The 18,347-nt window shown below is 35.5% G+C and overlaps 1 protein-coding gene across 1 annotated transcript in view; it reads right to left on the bottom strand.

The window, feature by feature from the left end:
* Nucleotides 1–246: 246 nt before the first annotated feature.
* Nucleotides 247–18,347, bottom strand: part of CPB1 (carboxypeptidase B1) — a 39,909-nt gene continuing 21,808 nt past the window's right edge. The window contains exons 10-11 of the mRNA XM_074298381.1: nt 4,008–4,092; nt 247–612 (exon numbers count right to left, since the gene is read on the bottom strand). Of these exons, the coding sequence (XP_074154482.1) occupies nt 425–612; nt 4,008–4,092 (273 nt within the window). The 3' untranslated portion in view covers nt 247–424. The remainder of the gene's footprint in view (nt 613–4,007; nt 4,093–18,347) is intronic.

Below are 18,347 nucleotides of genomic sequence, written 5' to 3' on the forward strand. Positions count from 1 at the left end.
TTTTTTTTTTTTTTTTTTTTTTTTGGTCTTCAGAGTATCTAGTCCAGTTTATTGCCCGTTGTAGGATTTAACAAATGTTTGTTGAATGAGGAAAGAATAAATGTATACACCATAGCTTGTACTTTTTGCACAACCCCACTTTTAGACACCCTAAATCTTTTAAATTCTCCATAGTAGCTTACTACAAAGTAAAAATATGATTTATTCATTTTCTTGTTTGCCCATTCAAATTGCCAGAGAAGTAGATGGTTTTTAAATTGGGGATAATTTTTATTTTAATTGATATTAAGACATGATTGAACTTATTCTATGGCTTAAAATTGTTGTCAGGATTCCAAAAACATTCAAGATGTTAAAAATAAGAGTAAGAAATGAGAAATTGCATCTAAGAGTAAATTTTCTTTGGTCTTCAGAGCCTTTCAAATTAGTAAAGATGCTCCAGGACATAATTGGAAATATGCTTGATGGCCAGCATAGTCTCTTCACAAGTTGGTCTGATCTGAGATTCGGGGAGCAGGAAGCCGTATCTTCCTTTGTCCCGGAGTTCAAAGGTGAAAGAGTATTTAATACCCTGGTCATAGGCCCAATCATCAGAGCCTCCAGCTGCAGGATCTGAAACATGAGAACAAATAGAACCAGAATGATTGAATGAATCAATCAACACGAACTTGTTAAGCTTAATATGTGCTAAGTACTGTGCTAGGTGCCGAGTATACAAGTACAAAGAAGGAAGCAATCCTTTCTTAAAAAGAAGCTTATATTCTAGGGAAAGTGAAAACAAACCTTTACATAAATATGGATAAATATAAAGTGAATGTATATATATATGTATATATATACATATATAAAATAATTAAATATGAGATAGTTTGAGAGTAAGAGCATCAGTAATTGGGGAGAGGGCAAAGGATTGGGAAAAACTTCAGAAGATAGCTTTTTAAGAGAAGAAAGGAGCTCATGCTGTGCAAGTTATCACTTAAAGCTAGAAAGGTAGGGTTGGGCCAGATCCTGAAGGATTCTAAAAGCTAAACAGAGATATTTCATCCTACAAGTGAGTAGGGATCACCTGGTTAAATTTGTGCTTAAGGAAAATTATGTTGGCAGCAGAGTGGAGAGGTAGGAATAAAGCAAGAAGATCAACTAGGAGGCTGTTGTCATGATTAAGGCAAGGGGTGATGGGAGCCTGAACTAAGATGTGGTTCATGAGCTGAGATAAAGGGTCTGATGAGACAGAAGTGTGGAGATGATAACAGCAAGATTTGGCTATGTGGGGTGAGGGAGAGCCAAGGATGGAAGATGATGTTGAGATTACCGACTTGAGAAACTAATAGGATAGTAGTGTCTTTGACAGAAATGGTATACTTGAGGTAAGGAGTAGGGGGAAAGGATAATGAGTTCTCTTATATATGTATATATATATAAATCTGAGTTTGAGATGTCTCTGAGATTTCTAGTTTAAAATACCTTATAAGCAAGGAGAGAATAGACATAGAGATCTGTCTCTTTTCTTTCTCTCTTTCTCTATCTTCCTTCCTCTCCCTCTCTCTGTCTGTCTCTCTTTCATTGGTTCTGTCTGCTCTCTTTCTATCTCTGTGACTCTCTTCTCTCCCTGTCTCTCCTTGTCTTTGTCTCTCATCTTTGTCTCTGTCTCTCCTAGTCCCTCTTCTTTGTCCCTCTATAACTCTCTCTTTTGGTAATTTTATCTCATTTGGTAATTTGCACATTGATCACACATTATATATACATACCATGCATATGCTTTTACATATACATGTTTATATATATATCTATATATGCAGATAACTCAGACATTGTAAACACATATATGTGACATATATCTATATATAACACCCACATATATACCAATACATATGTACATAAAGATTTAGATAGATAGATAACAGTGTGAACTAAAAGTATTAGTGAAGTTTAAACTTTAATGATTTAAAACTCATCTAGGAATTCTGAAGCATGCTGGTGTGTGTGTGTGTGTGTGTGTGTGTGAAAGAGGGAGGGGGGGGTGGGGAAGGGAGAGAGAGGGAAGGAAGGAGAAAGGGAAGGAGGAAGGGACAGAAAGAGGAAAAGGGAAAGGGAGAATGGGAGGGAGAGGGAGAAGGAGGGAAGGAGAGAAATCTGCATAAAAATGACGGCAGCTGAGATCAACAAGAGAAACCTGAGATAAGTGAGAAGAAGGGACAGAACTTTGGCAAATACTCCCATTCAGAGGCTGAGATTGGGAGGGTGTGATGGCAAAAGACCCTGAGAAGGAGCAGTCAAGGGAATAAGATACCAAAATCCACATAGGATAAAGTATTGAGAAAAAGGAGGATAGTCAAAGGTGAGCTCTGAGAAAAGACCCTAAAATGAAGAGATCTATGGTAAGTTTGGAGAGCGGTTTCCATTGTGTGATGAAATCAGAAGCCAAATTGCAAAAGATTAAGGAAAAAGCAGGGAAAGAGGATTTGAAGACATCAGATCTAAAAAGGAATTAAACTCAGAAAGGAAGGAGAAATATGTGAGGAGAGATTGAGGGAAGAGGAGGGCCTAGGGAAAGCTTTTCAAGGAAGAGAAGATTTGGCAATAGGGAAGGAACTAGTAGAAATCTAATATTTGAGGGGGGAAACAAATGAGTAGGAGTATTCAACCAATAGATTTTCCTGTCCTATATTAAATTCACAAAGAAGCAGCATTGTATTCTGGAGAAAAGATCATCTTTGAAGTCAAGAAGACCCATTTTCCTGTATTGCCTTTAAAATAATCTAGCTGTACAACCATGGGTAAACCACGTAAACTCTTGGTGTCTTAGGTAATATTCCAAGACTATAATTTACAAATGCTTGCGTATTGTGGCTGAGTTCTTTGCACCTGTAAAAACATAGGTTAAAACAAACAAGCAAGCAAACAAAAAACCAAATATTAAATCTGTCTGGATTTACCTCACTAAGTATAAATGATTAAATGCATAAAACAACATGGGACAGGGATGCTCATTTTTCTAGTTCACTGTTTTCCTCTGAGAGTGTTGGTAACATTAAAAAAATGTGGAAGGAAAATAGAGTTGGAAAGAAATTAAGAGGTTATCTATTTCAACCCCTTCCTTTTACAGAGGCCAAAGGAGTTAAATGAGGTATCTGAGATCACAAGGGAGTACATGCAAGCAAATATGGCCACTATATACAGATACATAGACTACATAAGTCTCTCTCTATAAATAGTACATTAATACATGCTCTATATTCTGTATAGATGATGATTTTAATCATTTGCAAGTATTAAAAAATCCATATCTGTTTTCTTCCTTAGGAAGCACAAAATTTTAAATGATAGTTATGGTATAGAAATTGTCACCAAATTTTAGAGGAACCCAGAGGAGTATTTGCTTCAGTGGTGAAAGCCAATTCTTCTAGGATTACTTATATTGGGTGATTAAATTTGTCTTTTAGTAATTAAAGTTATGTATCTAGAAAATTAAAGTCATTGTTTAAAAATAATCAGGATATATATATATATATGTATATATATATATATATATATACACACACACACACACACTCACTCTAACTTTATTTCACATAAGCTCACTGGTCCTATGATTAAAAGAAATTCAAAGAAAATTAAGAGAAATCTAAAATAAATCATGCAGAAATCAATTCAGAATACAAATTGAAATTGAAAATATAATGTACAGATCATGTCTGTGTTCACACTCAGAAGATATCTAATCTCCATTGCGTTCATTTGTGTTTGAGGAAGGAGTAAGCAAAATATCTAGCCCTGGCACTTGGTTCTGTGGTTTGAAAGGGTCTGCCCACACCCACATCTTTTCTGAAACAGAAATCTGATTAAGATTCCATGTTTTAGAAAACAAATTCACAGTTGAGCTAAAGTCACATGAGGAACATTTTGGAAGAGAGAGTTAAATTGTCAGTCAGAAAGGGCCATGGGCCTGCTTTACTGACTCTTGACTAGTATTTGCTGGTGGTTATAGAGATGAATCAGACACTCACAGATGGTTGAGGCTCCAGGACCATAGGTATATTCTGTACCGTGCAATGTTGCCAGTTCTTTGATTGTTGCCTTGGCCAGGTTGTTCTGTGTGGAGAATCATAATGAAAGAAAATTCAGACACTGAAATGGTACCATTCATATTTCTGATTCTTGCTTTTTAATTACTCTTCTTCCCTTCTTTCAAGTTTTTATGGTAGTTTTCAAAGGCCCTGTGTAGCTGACCTGATTAAACCCTAGTGAGGGAGGTATTTGGAAATAAGAATATAACCTTCATCTTTTTTGGCAAGGCACTTGGGGCTAAGTGACTTAAGTGTTTAGGGCCTGGGAGCTAGATTTGATCTCAGACTCCAGGGGCAGTGTTCTAGCCACCATACCATTTAGCTATTATAATCTTCATCTTTATAAATTAAAATATTTTTTTTTATTTTTAAAGCTTTTTTATTTTCAAAATATATGCATGGGTAATTTTTCAATATTGACCCTTGCATAGCCTTGTGTTTCAGATTTTCCTTTCCTTCCCCCCCACTCCCTCTCCTAGATGGTGAGCAATCCAATATATGTTATACATGTTAAAATATATCTTAAATCCAATATATGTAAATATATTTATACAATTCTCTTACTGCACAAGAAAAATCAGATCAAAAAAGAAAGAAAATGAATAGAAAACAAAATGCAAGCAAACAACAACAAAAAAGTGAGAATGCTATGTTGTGATACACATTCATTTCCCATAGTCCTCTCTCTGGATGTAGATGGCTCTCTTCATCACAAGATCATTGGAACTGGCATCAATTATCTCATTCCAATCTTCTTAAAATGGTGAAACTGAGGCTTGGGGGTTTGGTGACTTAAGTTCTTCACAAATTAATTCGGGATTCATATTTTATTATTCATTTCTTTCCCTTTTTAGATACTTGGGAATTAGCTCTGGAATTATTAGATTTGTTTTGTTCTTCTTTGTTTTTAAATTCTTATTAAGCTTGAAAACAATCACTCAGAAAACATTTTGCTTATTGATGTTTAAAGGTCAATATATTAAGGAATTTCATGTGTCCTTAGGTTTAATTTGCTGCATATTATTGGCCTGTGGAATTGTTAAAGAGGAGAGAACCAGAGGCTGAGGCTTCTTCATGATTTTAAGAACTTTTCCATATTCAAGATACTCTATGAGCTCCCTATATTTTCTCTGGTTGTCCCCCATCCCTAGAATGTTCTCCCTCATCAGCTTCGTCTAGTGACTTCTTTGGCTTCCTTTCAGTCCCAGCTAAAACCCTATTTTTTGCAGAAGACCTTTCCCAATGCCTCTTGATTCTAATATCTTTCCTCTGTCAATTATTTCCTATTTATCCTTTGTATAGCTTGCTTGATTTGAATGTTGTCTACTTTAGATCGTAAGTTCCTTGAGAACAGGAATTGCTTTTTGCCTCTTTTTTGTGTGTGTCCCCAGTGCTTAGCATAGTGCCTGATATAGAAGCAGATGTTTAATAAATGTTGATTGATTGATGCAACTCGGGGAAAAAAAAATAACTGGGATGGCTTTTAAAGGTTTGCAGTGTAGGCCAGCCTGCCTTATTGTGCATGTCTCCTCTTCCCACATACCACAGTCCAGTCAGACCAGCCTTCTTACATTCCTCATGCATGACATTCCATTTTCCATCTCTGTGTCTTTCCACTGTCTGTTCCTCACGTTAGCAATACCCTCATCCCTCAATCTATCTCTTAGAATCCCTTATCTCTTTCAAAACGTAGTTTCAGAGCCTCCTTTTAGATGACGTCTTTCTTGATCCTTGCTCCCCTCTAGTCATCAGAATGCTCCCAACAAAACAATTTTGAATTTATGTAGTACATTCTTATTATACATGTGCATGTCAGTCTGTCCCTTTCCCCACCTTAGAATATAAGCTTCTTGAGGGCAGGGCTGGTTCTCTTGGGTCTTTAATCTTTGTATTACCAGCTTCTAATGTGGTTTCTGGCACATAGTTGGGACTTTACAAATACTTGTTGATTGATTGAATGGGAGGGAAAATGAATCCAAGTTTTAGCAATAGTAAATATCTGAAACTTAATGAAATGGTATAGAAACTTAAAGTAGGAAAGACTTAGTAGCCAAGGTGATCTTTGGGACCAGCAAAGAAATTTTCGTCAAAGTTGGAGGGCTCCTTAAAGCTCAATGAGTCAATTCCTTCATTTTTATAATTGAGGAAACTTAGAACCCCAAAGAGGGCAATTAGCTTCCCCAAAGATACACAGGTAGTGAGTAGCAGAGTTAAAATGGCATCCAGGTCTTTGGCTCCCAGGCTCATTCTCTTATCACCAGATCATGTGGCCAATAGTACACCATTGCCTTGGGGTTTTAGGCTATAGATCAGAGAATCTCAAGTCTGGTTAATTAGAGACTGTGCATTGCATTTCCAATTGCAGATGATTTGAAGTTAGGTAGAAAATGTTTTCAAGAATTTATCTGTGGACTAAAAGGGGTTGTCCCCATTGTTGCCAAGCATCATCCATTTTTCCATTTCCCATTCATATTGTCTTTCTTCCTAAGTCCCATGATAAAGGGCTCATCTTTGGTCTTAAAGGGATGGCCAAATGACCACCCTTTTTAATAACTTGTTGGCCTTATTAATAAAATGATCGCCCCCTCCAAAAAATAATTTAATTGTATTCTGCTGTTTTATAAGCAGTATTGTACTTTAATAAGACTCAGAACTCTTTAGCTTTCTAGCTCCAATCCCAAAGATGATTTCCCCAAGAGAAGCAATACATTAAAATGTTCTCTTACTTCCACTGACATACTGCATATTTGAATGAATCATTTAAGCAGTAGAGCCTGAATGGGTCTTCTGGGAAATACAGATTGGAAAAACTGATTGTTTACTGCTAGGGAATTAACTACAATTCATTCTGCTTATAAAACAAGCAACATTTCCTAGTGCAATAATATCGTTGTTTCTTGTACATATGCTGGGGATAGGCAGGGGAAGTTGGAGATAGAAAAAAAATTAGAATAATTCAATTTAGAAAAATTGGTAATTGCTCTGATTCCTTGTCCTGAACTCAAAACCAGCTGAGTAACTTGAAGGGCTGTGAAGCAAGTAAGGGGATCTGGCAGTTCTGTAACAAAAGATCTGATGTTTTACCTAACTAGTTATAAATTAGAGGGTTTGAAAAGAATTGTGAAATCAGACTAATGACTCTTAGAAAAAGCTCTTGAAATGACCCAGCACAAGCTCTAAAGTGAATTTACTGTCCATTTAAACTTTATATGCTTTGGTTTTTTTCTAATTTTTAGCTAGAAAAGGATACTTCCTCCAACCTTATAGAGTAAATGGAATCGAGTGCCATCAAAATGAGGTTCATACAGGGAGAAGGGAATAAGCATTTATTTAATACTTTACTATTGCTGGGCACTGTACTAAGCATTTTTACAAATATTATCTTATGTGGTTATTATTACCACAACTTTATAGATAAGGAAACTGAGGCAAACAGCACTTAAGCAAATCTTCTAGAAGTTAGCTGTTGTTTAATCATTTTAAAATGCATTACCACCTGCCTCATGGAGTGTTAACTATGTCAGCAATCTTTATTATTATTTTAATAGTATTAGGAGGAGGAGAAGGAAGCAGAGAAAGAAGAGGAAGAGCAATAGCAACATTAACATTAATATCATGGACATATTACATAGTGTAGTGGGGAAAAAAAAATAAATCATGACTTGAAGTATGGAAACTCTATATTTGGGCTCCATCTCTTCCACCTTTTGGTTTTGTGGCCTATCTCTTCCTCCATATGCCAGGAAACTCTCAAAAATTGTAGTTTCAGAATAATGGCTGATTTCATCGACAGAAAGTGTCTCTCACTAAGAGTTGTCCCCTCCCAAAAAAAAGCATTATCATTTTAGAAATTCAACCAAAACATTAGACTTGTTTTCTAAATCACTCATTATTTCATATTCTAGACACTTAATGAAATTAGGATAGTGTACCTGTGTTAGCTAATTATATGTAATTAACTAATCCTCAAAATGCTTTAGAAAATAATGTGCTATATAGTGGAAAGAATACTGGATTTGTAATTCAGAGGCCCTGAATTCAAATCATACCTCTGGGACTATAGAGGTATCTAGGTAGCACTGGGGATTCCAATCTAATCTTTGTATTTAGTTTATTACTAGCTGTGTTATTTTGGGCAAGAAGCTTTTTTGGAGGGGTTTAACCCAATATCCCCCAAATGGAGATAACTACAATACCTACCTTGCAGAGCTGTTGTATCAAAGCAGATAATATTTGTAAAACTCTTAGTACAGTACCTGGCATATAGCAGGTGTTAGATAAGTGCTTATTCCACTTTTGACTCATTATATATGTGATCTGAGGTCAGTCACTCTTGGGTTTCAGTTTCCTCATCTGTAAATTGATGGAGGCTGGACTATATGACTTCTGAGATCTCTTCTACTTCTGAATTTGTAATCCTACACGTGAAACACTGGTGAGGATTTTTTTTTTTTGCTCTTCTGATAATTGATGCCCTGATTCCCACTGGTCTATGATTCTCTCCTACTTGCCATTCATCAAAAGAAGGTCTCACTCATATTTCTGTGAAGTTAAGCCCTGATCCTACAGATGAACTTCCAGCCCTTTCTAGCCACTTTCCTGAGGCTTTTCTTCTGTTCTTTTCTTTCCTTTAAGCTCTGAAATCTTGAATTATATTTTTGGTTTGTTCTTAGAATACCATTTTTTTGAGCTTTTTCTGAAACTCCTAAAATTATGAATTCTAAAATATAATTTTGCACTCTTCTCTTGGCCACACACATGGAAAGTTTAGTTGTGTACATAGGAGTTTATAATTTGATCTCACCCACAGACATTTTGCTTATCATATATAACCTCCCCAAAGAGGCACTTGTGATCTTTTATCTTCCATTATCATTTTCAATCATAATTACAGTAACATTCTTAAAAAAATAAGCTATTTTCAGTTGGCCACTCCTTAAACTGTTTCTGAAGTTGTGAAATGATAACCTAGTGTTCCCTGATCATCTCTAAGTATCTTTTGGAAATCGTCAGTTTATTCTTTTTTTCTGAAATGTAAGATGAACATCAATTGGGCTGGCCATTATGTTTTATTGGCAATACCACTGTTGAGGGCTAGCATCAAGGCACTGGACTTATTAAGGCCATCTCATGACTTTATTTTAAGCATCTCATTTAAAAAAATTCAGCTCATCACTAGGTTCAAAGCCTTGGCTTAGAAGAAAGCTGTTCAAACAGTCCAAGTTTAAGGATTAAAGTATGTGTGGGGGGCTAAATTGGAGAAGGAAATAACAAGTCTGGTATATTTGCCAAGAAAACCTCAGAAAAAGGTCATGTTGGATGCAACTGAAAACAACTAAACAACAAAGGGGACTAATGGATATTAATGGAAATGGAGGCTACTTGAGTTTAAATATAGAAGATGAAGCGATACAGAAATGTCTCATGACTTTGGCGGTGGAGGATAGGGCCTTTAGGGTCTTTGATGGATGGTTTGCATGGTGGCTGGGATGACGCAGGATCATGGGCAAGAGGGCAGGGGACAGAGTCAGAAAATTCTGCTTTTGCTATTAACTACCTGTGTGGTATTGGCTCCTTCATGTAATCTCTCAGCTTTAGTATTTTAATCTGTAAAATGGTAACATTAGGTTAGATGATCATGAAGATCCCTTCCAGTTATAAATCTTTTTTCTTATGATTTAATGATTTAGATCCAGCTAGAACTGGATCCTTGAGATTGTCTTGGCCATCTGATGCCCTCATATTGCAGATGATGAAACTGAGACCCAAGAGATTACATATCTAAGGCAAGGGTACATGTAGTAATGGCCAAGATCTGAACCCAAGGCTTTTGACTACACATTCAGGAACTTTTGGTAACAGCTCAAAATGTTGGCTTTTGTCTTTGCTTTCCTATTTGCAAGATCAAGGAAAGTCCAAAATAGTTCTTAGGCTCTGTGTATGTCAGTTAGCCAAGCTATGAAGCTTCAGGCTTTCTTCAGCTGATAAATCCTGGTTTGTCCTTTGGAGGAGACCAGAGTGTTTTATCAATATTAGCTTCTGGTAGACACAACATGTCTAAGGTTCTCTGGTTTAGAGATATAGCATGTGAAGGGTACATTCAATGGAGAGCATAACTTCCCACCAGTTCCTATGCTAAGAACTGTCTTGGGAGGGGTGAGTTCCCTCTCACTGAGAGCATTCAAGGGGGAGTCTGGCTATGGCTTGCTAAGAATATTATATCTATAATTTCCTTTCCTTCGGAGAGTCTCTAGTTAGTGAATGGCTAAACGAGTTGCAGGAAATCCTTACAGAAGTATGGGTGGTGTAAGGAATATGATGCATTTTGGGCAGTTCCTAGCCCTGTGATCCCTTCTCCCCTCATAGTACTATAGTATTATTTGTGGAAACTTTTCTATTCTTGACTCAACAGAAGATTTGCTAGAACACGTTTTACATTGCATTGAAGGATAAAAACAAATAAAATATAAATCAGGTGAGAATCAAGCCTCTTACAGGCCAGGGCCACTGTGGATGTTCTCCAAGGCACACCATACTTCTTACCTCTGAACTTTTGCTCATGCTGTGCTGCCTCCTTGCTTTCCCTCTTCAGTTCTTTATGGCTTTCAAGCCTCTATATTTCCCCATTCAAACCTCAATCTTTTTCATTTCTTATATTCTGGTTTTAAAAAGATACATGACCGACAACATCCATTTGCTTGACTTGGCTGCAGATGATAATGGCAAATGGAGACAACAGTAGCTCGTGGCTAATGGAGTGGGGACTGTGAGGTCAGGGACACTGGGAGGTCCTGTCTGCCTCAGAATACTTTATTAACTAACCTGCCATTGTGCCTAAAACAGTGTGTCTAAAACACTAGAAAAAAACATGCCAGACTTAGAACCAATTATGGATGTTCAATAAATCCAGTAATTTCAGAATCACACGATCGATCGTAGATTTAGAATTTGAAGGGACTTTAGGTAGCATTTAGTCTTAGGATTTTACAGATCAGGAAGCTAGGCCCTAGGACTGATGTTAATCTTTTCTTCTGATATCAAGTTCTTTGGCATTAAGGAGAAGCTTATGAATCCCTTCTTGTAATGATGTTTTTAAATACAAAAAAAAAAAAATACAAAGTAAACACATAAGGAAAAAATGGAATACAACTCAGCTTTCAGGATGGAGTGCTAAATGGTTAGCCAACTCATTATGGGTGTTCACTTATGATAATGCAAAGAGAAAGATTATCATCAAGGGCAACTTCCTTCTTTCTATCCAGGAAGCTTCTTCTTGTGATAAGGAACAACTAATTCAGAGAGAAAATAGAGAAAATTTGACTTTTGCAGTTCTGGTTGGAAAAGAGAAGGCCCTAAGACCTTAGAAACACAAGTCAAGGTCTGAGCATGAGAGATACGAGACAACAAACATGTTTCTGAGAAAAAAGGGCAGTTAAAGGACTCGGGATTTTAGTAAGAGGGCAGAGAGTAAATGAGGGAAAAGAATGAGGAGAAATTTTGGCTTGCGAGAGAAGGGATTGTCAATCTTTAAAGGCCCTGTGGGATATGTGAGAATGCTTCCCCTGATTTAAAACAACTTTTCCTTCTTGGTTGATGGATGTGCATTTTTTTGTAGCTATGTAAAATTGGGGTGGGGGGGTGGAGGGGTGGAGGGAGAGGGAGAAGAAGGGTGAGTCAGCTGTAGTTATAAGGTCCCACTACATTCATTTACTCTGGTGAACAGCCAGGTTTCTTCCAAATAAACATTTAAAAGTACTGTGTAATCGAGATGACCTAGCCCTCTTATATTTGAGACTTGTAGAATGTCTCTTGCTATTTATTAACAAAAATACTTAGGATTCTGTGAAAGCCCCAGATACCTTTTGCCAAGAATATTTTGGAGTAGTCTTATCCTTATTTCAAGCAAAACAGATAAAAAGCACACGGATTAATTGTAGATCATTTCAGGAAAAATCAAGTGAAATGAATGGAAGAATATATTGGATTTCATACTTCTGGTAGATAATGCTTTATCCTTCATACTTCTGCCCAATTAATCTTCTGAAACAACACTGTGTGTCACTCCCCTGCTGAAGAATTTGTACTAGTCTCAAAGTATATATCGAATTGTTTGCCTCACCTTTCCACTGGGATCTTATCTTTTACTACTCTCCAACATGAACTTTTGAGTCTAGCATCTTTTGTTCCTATGATCTTTTCTCACTCTTCTCTCCTTTAAATTCATCCTCCCTCAACAAATACATTCTAGATTTACTCTTCTTTTTTTCCATTTCAAGACTAGTTTCTATCATATTTCTGCATTTACTTTGTAGTAATTGATGTATATATATATAAAACTTCTCTCATTGGAATATCAATTCTTTAATGGCAGTAAACCTTTTTTTCCTTTCCTTTTAAAAAAAATATTCTATGTATAGAGTATAGAACACAGCAAGTTCTAAATAAATTCTTGTCCATGAGTGGATTCTTACAAACTTAATCATAATTTCTTTCCTGTGCCTTTCTTTTGTCCAAATCCTATCCTCCTTTAGTTCCATTTCCTTTATGAAGTCTTCTCTGATTAATTTTACCCATATTCTCTATCCTTTTCTAAACTATTAACTCAGTCTAAATCTGCTTATTGCTCTTTTCCCTTAGTAGGGGAAAAAACCAAAAAACAAACAACAAAAAAAAACCCAACAACAACTTGTAGAAGAGGGCAGGGACTATTGCTCATTTTATCATCTTATCTCTAGTCTCTTATACATAGTTGGCACTTAATGGATACTTGTTGGACTGGATTGATTTATGATAGCCTCATACAAATGCTTCCCTCTCCCTCATCCTCCAAATCCAATCAATTGTCAAATCTAATCTCTTCTACCTCCACAAGATTTCTGGCACCCAAATTCTAAGGCTCCCTTAGGCCTCTGGAATAAAATACAAACTCATCTTTTTGGCATTTAAGATCTTTCACAAACTTGCTCTGACCTAAATAAGTCTCCAGACCTATTTCTCATTAATCTCCCTGAGGTACTCTATGTTCCAGCCAATCTGGCAGCTCCCCAAACATAACAGTCTATCTCTGACCTCTGCACCTTTAAACAGGCTCTTCTCTGGCTGAAAGCTCCCTCTCTTCACTTACTTTTTGGAATTCCTACCTCCTTTTGATGCTCAGTGTAAGTATCAGATCTCCTACATAAGAACTTTCTGGTTTCCCTTTCTTGCCTTCCCCCCTTGTTAATTCCTGTTTTCCAAAATAAATATGCATTTACTTTGTATTTTGTGCTTACTTATATATTCTACTTACTTTATTTTGTGTCCACCTTTTTAGTCTCTATTGTATATTTTTCCTTAGTAGAATGTAAGCCTCTTGAGGGTATGACATGTTCTATTTATTCATTTATTTATTTGTCTAGATATTTATTTATTCATGTGTCTTTCTATCTATCTGTCTATTTATCTATCTATGTTTGTTTTCATATTTTCCAAGATCTCGTATAATTTTGATATAGTCATAAAGACTTAACATGAAAATACATGTTGAAGATAGAGCAAGATGGTGAAGTACAGGCATGAACCCAGATGAACTCTCCCAGTGTTCTCTAAAATAACTCCTAAAATAAAATGTTGGAATGGCAGAGTCAATGAAAGGTCAGAGGGAGACTTTTTTCTAGCCTAAGATAACTTAGTTTGGAGGTCACACTTGCAGTAGTATGAGAGCCAGTCAACTACTGGAGAGCAGAGGACTAGATTACAGTTTTAGGGCAGTGAGGAGTGCTAGAATTTGGGGCTCTAATACAACAGGAGCCCCTCCTGGATACAGACTAGAGCACAGGCCAGGGCATTAATGATTACACTTCTTCCTGTATCACATCACTTTGGAAGCACCAAAAGTTTGCAGACCTCAGCACTAACTCTGAAAACAGTACCATGAAAAAGACTGAAGCTTGGGGACAGTAACTCCCCACTCCCAGGTGAGCATAGGCCAACTATCACATAAGGTTCAAAGTCAAGAAATAAGTAATTTGGAACACAAGATATTGCAAGGGTGAACATTGAAAAGTATCTTTACGTGTATTTTGAAAATAAAAAGATATTAATAAAATTAAGAAAAATAGAATGGGAAAATAAGCAAACACCAATAGTGACAACAAATCTTGACCATTAAAAGCTTTTATAGCAGCAGAGGAGACCAAGATATAAATTCAGGAGAAGTGTATGTAAAAACAAAGTCTCAAAGAAAAACTTTAATTTGACCTAAGCCTGCCACAAATTATTAGAAGAGTTAACAAAAAAGATAAGTGGTAGAAGAAAAAATAGGAAAAAGAAATGAGTTGATAAAAGAGACAAAAAAACCCTTAAAAAACAGAAATAGCTTAATGGTAAAAGAGGCATAAAAATTCACTGAAGAGATAACTATAAATATGTATACATATTTTTAACATATTTAACATGTATTGGACTACCTGCCATTTAGGGGAGGACTGGAGGGAAAGAGGGGGAAAGTTGGAATAGAAGGTTTTGCAAAGGTCAGTGTTGAAAAATTACCCATGCATATGTTTTGTAAATAAAAAGCTATAATAAAAAAATCCCCTGAAGTAAGTATTCCTATAAAAGCATGATAGGTCAAATGGAAAAGGAAGTCAAAGAAAAGAACTTAAAAAGCAGAATTGGTCAAATGAGAAAAAAAAGGTACAAAAGTTCACTGAAGAAAATTAATTTTTTAAAAAATTAGAATTGGGCAAGTGGGATGTAATGACTATGAGACACCAAAGAACAACAAAACAAAGTCAAAATAATAAAAAAATAAAAGAAAATATGAAATATTTCATCAGAAGAATGACCTGGAAAATAGATCAAGGATAGATCACTTAAGAATTATTAAACTATGTGCATTTTGTTATTGTTATTCCAGAGTTATTCCTGGACTCAGGAAGATGTATCTTCCTAAGTTCAAATTTGGCCTCATATAATCACTGATTGTATGATCCTATGCATGAACTGAAGAAGAAAATGGTAAACCAGTCCAGTATCATTCTCAAGAAAACCCTCAAAAAGGGTCACAAAGAGTTGGACATAACTGCAATGACTAGACAACACATATATCATATTTCAAGAAATTTTAAGACAAAACTGCCCTAATACCCTAGATCCAGAAAGTAAAATAGAAATTAAAAGAATCCATCAATCATCCTGAAGTAGACTCCCAAATGAAAACTCCTAGGAATAGTATAGCCAAATTTCAGAGCTCTCAGATCAAGGATAGTAACAGCCAGGAAAAAACAATTCAGGTATAGTGAAGCCACAGCTAGAATCATGTAACATTTGGTAGCTTCAACATAAAAGAAGCAGTAGGTTTGACATCCTATATTCTGGAAAGCAAAGGAGCTAGTATTACAACCAAGAATAACCTAGGTGAATATAAATTTTCAGAGAAAAATGGATACTTAAAGAAGCAGAGGACTTTCGAGAATTCTGGTGAAAAGATGAGCTGAACAGAAAATCTGACTTCAAACACAACATCCAAGTGAAGTATAAAAATATAAACATGAAAGAGTAACCATAAGAGATTTAAATTGTCTACATTACCATATGGGAAGATGATCATCTATCTAGCTAAGCTATTATTAAGAACTTTGTCATCATTAGTCTTTTTATAAAGTCTATATAGACAGAGGACGGGAGGGTGAGTCGATAGGATGATTTCTAGCTCTCTCCCAATGAAGGAGTGAGAAAAAGAGATGCAATGGGAGAAGGGGAAAGGGAGAAATAGAATGAGGAAAATTTTCTCACATAAAAGAGGCTTGCAAGGAAGAATTTTATAGTTGAGGAAAAAATGGAGGGGTGGCAGGCAATGCTTGAGCTTCACTCTCACCTGAATGGATTCAAAGAGAGAAGAATACACTTACATATACTTATATCTATATATATATCTATGAAGAGAAGGAGATAAGAGATAAGAGTGAAGATTATAAAAGGGAAAAGGGAAGGTGAGTTAAAGGCAATGTGAAACAGTGGTTCAAAGCAAAACAGACTTTTGAAGAAAAAAGATAGAGGGAAATATCCAAATTGATAAAAATAGAAGTCATTCTCTAATAAATAGTCAACGGATATGAACAAGTAGTTTTCAGAAGAATAAATCAAAGTTGTTTATAGCCATATAAAACATTTCTAAATTGTTATTGTTAGAAAAATGCAAATCAGATAGCGCTGAAGCACCACTTCATATGTGTCAGAAATGACAAATGCTGGAGAGGATAAGGAAAAATAGGCATACTATAAACTTTTGGTGGGATTGTGAACTTGTTCGACCATTCTGGAGAACAATTTGGAACTATACTCAAAGGCATAAAAAGCTGCATACTGTTTGACCCAGCAACATCACTGTTAGGTCTGTACCCCAAGGCGATCAAAGAAAATGGAAAAGGACTGTATGTTCAAAAACAATTATAGCAGCTCTTTTTGTGACAAAGAATTGAAAAATGAAGGGATGTTCATTAATTTAAAAATGGCTGAACAAGTTATGGCATGTTTGTGATGGAATGCTATTGTGCTATAAGAACTGAGGAGGTGATTTCAGAAAACAAAACAAAACATATCAAGACCTATATGAACTGATGTAAAGAAAATATGAAGAACCTGGAGATGATTGTACACAGAAATAGCAATGTGTAATGATGACTGGCTGTCAAAGAATGGATATTCTGATCAATACAATGACCGGAGACATTTCCAAATGACTCATGATGAAAAACTATACATATCCAGAGAACTAAATGAAGAACTCTGAGTGCAAATTGAAGTATAATTTTCTTGATTTCTTTATTCTTTCATGCTATGGTTGATATAGAAATTTGTTTTGCATGATTCTATATATTAATTGATGTCATTTTTGCTTATTTTTTCAGTGGGTAGGTGAAAGATGGACAAGAAAGAGAGAACTATCAACTCAAAATTTAAAAAGAAATGAATGTTAAAAATAAATAATACATTTTTTAAAAAGAAGACTATTCTTGAATTGAATTAAATTATTGTTTTCCAACATTTCCTTGTGTACAAATGCTATCTCCTCAACAAGATTTTATGCTCTTCTCAAAGGTAAGGATCATATCTTTTTTTTGTATCCTCCAGAGTGTCTACTATTATTCAAGACACATAAGTAATCAATAAATATTTGCATAAATATATATGATAACTTACTGAACTTGGACAAAGCAGAGAATTTCAATGGGACATAAGTAATAGCTCTTGGAATTGAAAAGTAGCTTCAAATATGGCAGGAATATCCCAGATACTGTGTAATGGTCATATTCAAGATTTTTTTTTGAGACTAGAGCTCTGATATTCTCACCAGTTCTATTGGGTGGCTAGCAGTTAGATTGAGAATTGGACTTAGAAGCACTATTTTGCTAAGTGGTCATAGACCTGACAAAGGAGCTAAGAAAGCTTCTTTAGGAGGCTAACAGTATGGAGCAAGGTCCACCCACCTCCTTATTATTTTAATTCTTGTCTAGGATGTCTTATTCTCATCTGTCAATACAAAAAGAAAATATGGAATGGACTAAAAGTTGCACTTGGAAAAGTTTTAAGTTCGACTTCTTATATTTCTGGATATATGACCCAAACAAATTTATGGAATTTTTCTGAGTCCTAGACTTTTCTACTTAGTTACAAATTCATTTTGTCTTAATTAATAATAATAATAATGATAATGATACTTCTTATTTATAGGTCATTCAAAGTTTACTAAGTGCTTTAACCCAATTGGACATCCAGGATAATACAACATAAATTAGAATTTTAATCCAGAGGCTTAATAATGAATAATAATCAAGTATATTGGAGACAGTAACAGAGTCCTAGGTTCTAATACCAGGTGTGCCACTAATTAGCAGTGTGATTTTGAGAAAAGTCATTTAGAGTTTTGATATGTTGTGAACAAAATACGTAAATATAAAATGAGGAGGTCAAATTAGGTGATTTCTAAGGTCATTTCCAACTCTAATATTTTCTGCTCCTAATATAGAAATAATAAGTTGAGGCCTAATATATCTCAGTGTAAGTAAAATGTGTCCAACTCAAATAGAAACTGGGACCACTAAATCAGATATAATGATCCCTCTGGATCATTGGTATAAATATGGGGAATAAATTAATTTAGAAAACCATATAATACCATTATCTATTTTGTACTGTATTTCTTATATTTTGTTAAATATTTCCAATTACATTCTAATCTGGTTTGACATTCTCAGGAACATTGTAAATTGCCCCCATGTATTGCTCACTGGATATCTC

This window comes from Sminthopsis crassicaudata, chromosome 3, assembly GCF_048593235.1.
Source record: "Sminthopsis crassicaudata isolate SCR6 chromosome 3, ASM4859323v1, whole genome shotgun sequence".
Classification (NCBI taxonomy): Eukaryota; Metazoa; Chordata; class Mammalia; order Dasyuromorphia; family Dasyuridae; genus Sminthopsis; species Sminthopsis crassicaudata.